A 6,074-nucleotide genomic window follows, 5' to 3' on the forward strand; every position below is an offset into this window, starting at 1 on the left:
TCCTTGAATACTACGCCGAGAAAAATTTGCGATGGGTGATTTCTGCGACTCGCATTGCAGCATCGCAGATCGCGTCGTCAAGATGTGTCATCGCAGAAATTCATGATCGCATTTATCGCAAATCGCATTCATCGCAGATCGCAGCATCGCGACATCGCAGATCGCGCTTAGTCATTCAATCATTGTGTGTTGCTTACGCGATGTTGCGATATGCGACGTCGCATATCGGCCGTCGGAGATTTCTTAAGATTTTTCATTTAAGAGCGCTTCATAATGTATGCGATGCGATGAATTTCGCGTCGCTTCTTCGTAGTTTATTATGCTCATAAGAAAATGTTTTATTCTCTTCTCGCGATGCGATACAGTTTTAAGGAGTTGAATACAAAAATTTTCATAAAATGTTTTTTTGGATTTTTTATTAAGGGTCCCCATTTGCTTGGTGTTATTGCTAATACCAAACAAAGAGGGGGGTTGTTGGTGGCCACAACAATGGCGATTCACTGGGAAGAACCAGTTATCTCTGCTTTTCTATTGAATTTTAACTTCCAAAGTAGAAAAAATTTCATAAGTATAAATTTTGTTATGGACAGATAGAGTACATTATGCCTTATCCTATCAATGATATTTTGTTTCAACCTTTTTCTATTCCAATTGTTTGCTTCCTCAGGCTTTGTCCTTGTATTTACATCAGCCATTACTTGGTCTTTTAAAGATAAAATAAGGTCTTCTCTGTGTGCTGGCTTTTAAAATATGCTCATTTGTCGTAGGTAGAGCCTCTGCTGCCAGCAGGCGTCCATAGCCTCGACAGGGTTACCTGTTACCCAGCAATGATCCTTTATCCTGCTTAAGGCTATTTACAACTTTTCAGAGAAAAACCCATTTTGACACTTTTTTCCTTTTTTATTCTCTAAAGAATAATGTCTTGGTTTGGTGGCCAAATTATGACACAGTCATTCACTTGATTTACACTTTTGCTGAACAAGCTGGCTCGTGATGAGACCCCTTGTCTTTTGATTGCAACAATCTTGAGTCGTTGCCCTGTTTTGGTGGACAGTATTGGCAAAGTCAGCAAGTTATAATATCTGTGATCATGATAAGCCGGCTCGTGATGAGACCTCTTATTCTTTGAGATATAGTGTTTTCTCGGATTGTTCCTCTGAATGCTGCGATTTTCTTTAGCAGGGAGGAAATCATTGTTTTTCCTTAAGAAAGCTCTGGACGACAATAATAGAGTTTGAAAACAGCAGTTTTACAGAGAATCTTTATTTTATTATTGATACCTTTCATTGTGCTGATATAAAACAATTTTTTGCCAAAGGTTGCTTTCATCAAATTTTTTGAAGTTGAAACTAGTATCATATCTAGGCTAAAGTTAACTCTATCTGTCAATAATAAAGATCAGATTTTTCGAAAAATTTTACTATTTGTACAAGCGAAAAAAAAAAAATCAAAATCTGATAGAGAATTGGTGTCTTCTTCGTGAACCCATGTAGTAACCATCTACAACTGGTTTTATTTATAAGAAAGAAAAGAAAAAACTAAAACTATCCTACAAAAATAGAAGAATAATCTTCTATGGAAAATATATTTTAAGGATCTGTCCATTAACAAGCAAAGAATCCCTTCTACCTGCTAAATCCTGCAACACAAACATTGATGGGCCTATGACTTCTACAATCTGAAAAGGACCAAGCCACATCTTCTGAAATTTTGTATGTTTGCCCTTTTCTTCATGAGCCTTATCCCATTTCAAAACTAGATCTCCCATCTGAAAATTTTTCCTGGTCATTATGCTTGAATCAAAAGAGGATTTTATTAGCGCTTGGTGATGAGCATGGGTTTTCTTAGCTTGTTCTCGTCATTCTTCTAATTTAATTATTTCCATTTGTCTTAATTGTAAGGAGGAAGTAGATACTTCATCGATGTATTGTACTAAAGACAAGGAGGGGATCACTAAGTGAGTTGGGAGAACCACTTCCTTCCCATAAAATAAATTAAAGGGAGAAGTGTCGATTGAAGCTTTTCTTCGTTATTCTATCTACCCATAAAGCATTTACCAAAGTTTTGTGCCAATTCTTCTTGTTCTGGTCAACTGTTCTTTTAATAATCCTGATTAGGTTTTTATTTGTTGACTCAGCGAATCCATTACCTTGCGGATAGTAGTTGGCCAAATATTTCTGTTTGAACCCTCTTTTAAGTGCAAACTCAGTCATTGCATTCCCAGAAAAGTATGAGGCATTATCAAACATTAAAGCCATTGGCAATCCAAACCTAGTGATTATAAATTGATCTATGAATTCAATGATGTTTTCAGAATTAGCTGTCTTGAGAGGAACTGCTTCTACCCATTTAGTAAAATAATCTGTTACCATGAGGATGTATCTATGCTGCTTAGAAGAAGTGAGGAACGATCTCACCTATTATGTCCAAGCCCCACTGACTGAATGGTTGCTCGATGTTTACCGGCTGTAGTGGCATGGACGGTTTCTTTTGTCTCGCTGCAGTAGTTTCGCAGACTTGGCATTTCCTCACGTAACTGTGTGATTCTTTGAACAACGTGGGCCAATAATATCCTGCACGTAAGATTTTATGTGTAGTAGCATCTCCAGCATAGTGTCCGCCTGCTGGTCCATCGTGGAGTTCCTGCAAAACCTTTTCGGCTTCAGTTTTCTCAAGACACCTAAGAAGAATAGAATCATAATTCTTTTTAAATAGAACATCATTTATGAGCTGATATTGTTTAGCTTTCAATCTCATAGCTCTTTTCTTAGTGTGATCCAGGTGTGATGGAGCATACCCGTTCTTAAGATAATAAATGGTGTCAGCATATAATGATTCTGCATCGTTTAGGCTTACCTCATACATTTGTACCTCTTCAGATGAATTTTCAGGAATTTGCGATGCTCCAGCCAACATTTTGCAGAAGCCTTGACCTCTTACAATGCTTGCTGGTTTGATCTCAAGGTCGTATTCTTGTAAAGCAGTGATCCAATTTGCTCTTTTTTCACCCACATCCTTCTGTACTAGAAGATTTCTTACCGCTGGAAATGGTACTATGACCTTAGTATGGGTTTTAAGTAAGAAAGGTCTGAAATATTTGACCGCTTTGAAAATAGCATATGCCTGTTTCTCCATGTCTGAATAGTTGAGTTTAGCACCTTGTAAATTCGAGCTAAAAAATGCGATTGGAGCTTTCGCTTTCTCTTGATTTGCTTGAGTTAGAATCGCAGCATATGATTTCTCTGAGGCAAATGTGTATAAGATAAAAGATTCTGGAAAACTCGGGGTTGCTAAAGATGGAGCATTAATGATAGTTTGTTTGATCAGGTTGAATGCTTCATGCTTGTAACACCCCTTGTGAAAAGTAAATGCTGGTAACTAGTGAAGTAATTATGATACAAAGACTTTATTTAAAAATGTGTAATTCTGTTGTTAATGTTTTTATTAATAAAAAGACATTTGTGTTGGTACCATGTGGAATTGAGTTATGATTAATCATAGTTAGTAACTGGGAAATCAGTTACCCTAACTACCTGGAGGTAGTTGAAACCCCAAGGAAAAGGGTAAAGATGCCAAGTCTGGTTAGGATCAGATGGCAGAAGGAAAATGAAAGCTATGCTGGTTAGGATCAGATAGCAGAAATGGAAAAGGAAATTTTCCTGTGCACGCTACGTCTGGTTAGGATCAGATAGCGTTGACTGGCAAAGTCCAGTGATATTGCGGTCGAGTAGGACCTACAAGTGCTTGGGGGTGGAAGCTCAGAGAAGACTTCCTACGGACGGGAGGATTGACAAGCATTATAAAGAGGTTTGGCACAGAAGCAGGTAAGGCTTCTTGCTTATGTAACTGTGAAAAGTTGAATTGTTTACTGTTGTTCTGTACAGAGGAAAATGAAAATATGTTGAATGTTAACTGCATCTATTATGGAATAATGTCGAGAAAATAATAGGATGTTTTATGTACATTACGGACAACAAATCCAGCCTTAGAGAGTAGGCACGGATTACTGTGTAAATTAAATGGTAGAGTCTGCGACTACAACACTCTCATGAAACCCTTATCAGTATTCCTTTAAAGGTTGTATTTACTGTGTAATTATCTACGGGGACAGAACTCTGTATATACGAACAAGAATGAGGAAACCAAACGAGTTTATTCCAAGAAACTGGAAATAATAACACATGCAGACATATGTATAAATAGCGTTATAGCAAAACCCTGTGTATATGATACAGGAAGGAGGAAAACGCGAGTGAATCTACTCAAGAGCGGAGTAGTGACACATGCAGTTAGAAATATATTAACTGTATAGCAAAGGCAACGAAGCACATAAGTCATTGCAACTTAAATAGGGTAAAACCCTGGAACATAATCTTACAAACTGTAGTCGGCCGAAAGGCACAAATATTCTGTAAGTATTACAAAGAAATAAACCCTGAGTATTCATGTATATTCCCAACATCATTACGAGAGAGGCCCGCGGCCGAATAAAAAAGAAAGAGATAACGGGCTAGCAGTATTAACAAGGCTAAATACAGAAATTGCATTATTTCTTGCTAAATCGTCGAAGACAGAATAACCCTCTGAGACATTACATTAACATGTTCATTGAAATATCTGAGAGAGAAACGCATCTAGAAATGATAACCTATACATACATTGCCAATGCTTATTCTTGCCATTAAATACATTAAATATATTGATGAGAGAAAAGAATGAAAGCTGAGGCCGGCCATGGTAACCGCGAATAACATGTAACCCTTTGGCCGGTTGGCAGCAGGCATCCACTGCGATGAAACCCCTCATGCCGAGCCATGGCTCACGCTTTGCTGGCTGAGGCATCGAGCCGGATAACACAAAACCCATGTCATTTATCAAGCAAAAGAAACCAAATCGGAACAGAGAACCCGAATATAAATACACAGATGCATTCAACTTGGAATAGCCATCAAATTAAATATGTGGAAGAGCGAATGCTCTCAGTAATACAAAGACATAGTATAACTCAAAACTGAAATCATTTATCACTTGTATATTTATACAATAGAAACCATCGAGTCAAACCCTTACGGGTTAAGAGGATTATAACTCAGAAGAAGTCAGGGCTGCGTTCTGGAGAACCAGCAAATACCTTACAAAAGAAAGGAAACAGTCTATAGAGTATTGAAATAGAAACTAAGGCTAGCAAGCCTCAGGGCGGAATTGAGCAAACCCGCCGTCCCTGTCATGGGAATAACCTCTTAGCACAGGTCCGAGACAAAAACTGCAAACGAGAGCTAAGTCTCAGAGACTTACCAGAGGTTGTCGTTTAGATACAAGGGATAACCCCGATTCCGTGAGGAGTATCTCCGCCTGTCCAGAGGAAGTGGCAACACCCACCTGTGCAAATAAACACCCGAATCTTATTAACCTGTGCAGAGAAGCATGGGACAACATGGAACTGTAATCGAACCTCAGCTGTAGAAAAATCTCAGAGAACTGTAACATGAGTCCGGAAGGGAATTAATAATACCTGAACATACAAACAGAGGATATGCATGGTAGAACGATTACCTTCACGTCGGTGGGAGGTCGAAGACCTGTGTAACCATAGAAGAGCATTAAGGAGCCGCGCTCTGCCAATACACTGAAGAATGTGAAAGTGAAATAAAACAAGCGCCGAAGACGGAGCCCCTCTATATATAACAGAGACTGTGTTTACCGTTTCGTGGCACCATGATAGCCATTGATCTGCAGAAGGACAAACTCCACCGTCAGATAGCCGGTGATCCTCCAAGCAGCTTTGGCGCGAAGCTGCCTAGCCAAGCGGACAGGCTGTAAAGCACCGTGTGTCACGTGGGCTAGTGACATCCGGCCGTTGAACAAAACAAATGGACGAAGATGCATCAACCACGCCAGAACCGGACAGTGAACTGCAAGCTCGAGGTATCTCGGGAGTGGAGACTTTAAAAGGGTAATGAATGGCAGAGTGAGCTGACCTTTGTACTTATAACATGACGTGGATTGCATTTGGTAGACTTCATAACCACTACATAAACCTGGACTGTGTATTGTGCGTATCTTATAAACATAGA

General features: G+C 39.1%; 1 protein-coding gene across 1 annotated transcript; it reads right to left on the minus strand.

The window, feature by feature from the left end:
* Positions 1 to 4,926: 4,926 nt before the first annotated feature.
* On the minus strand, positions 4,927 to 5,850 carry LOC149163119 (uncharacterized). The gene is made up of 4 exons (XM_089435352.1): positions 5,702 to 5,850; positions 5,513 to 5,626; positions 5,296 to 5,379; positions 4,927 to 5,221 (listed from the first exon to the last, which is right to left on the minus strand). Exons 1-4 carry the CDS (start codon positions 5,848 to 5,850, stop codon positions 5,182 to 5,184), a joined length of 387 nt encoding a protein of 128 aa, XP_089291478.1. The 3' UTR covers positions 4,927 to 5,181.
* Between the last annotated feature and the right edge of the window lie 224 nt (positions 5,851 to 6,074).

Source organism: Pinus tabuliformis, chromosome 5_2, assembly GCF_031772625.1.
Source record: "Pinus tabuliformis cultivar Carrire ecotype Pingquan chromosome 5_2, CPIR1, whole genome shotgun sequence".
NCBI classification, from domain to species: Eukaryota; Viridiplantae; Streptophyta; class Pinopsida; order Pinales; family Pinaceae; genus Pinus; species Pinus tabuliformis.

Coding starts and splice junctions, on each gene's coding strand:
- LOC149163119 (XM_089435352.1), bottom strand. CDS start 5,850: ATGTCACTAGCCCACGTGACACACGGTGCTTTACAGCCTGTCCGCTTG. Junction 5,627..5,701: donor TATCATGGTGCCACGAAACG/GTAAACACAGTC, acceptor CACATTCTTCAG/TGTATTGGCAGAGCGCGGCT. Junction 5,380..5,512: donor TCCTCTGTTTGTATGTTCAG/GTATTATTAATT, acceptor TTATTTGCACAG/GTGGGTGTTGCCACTTCCTC.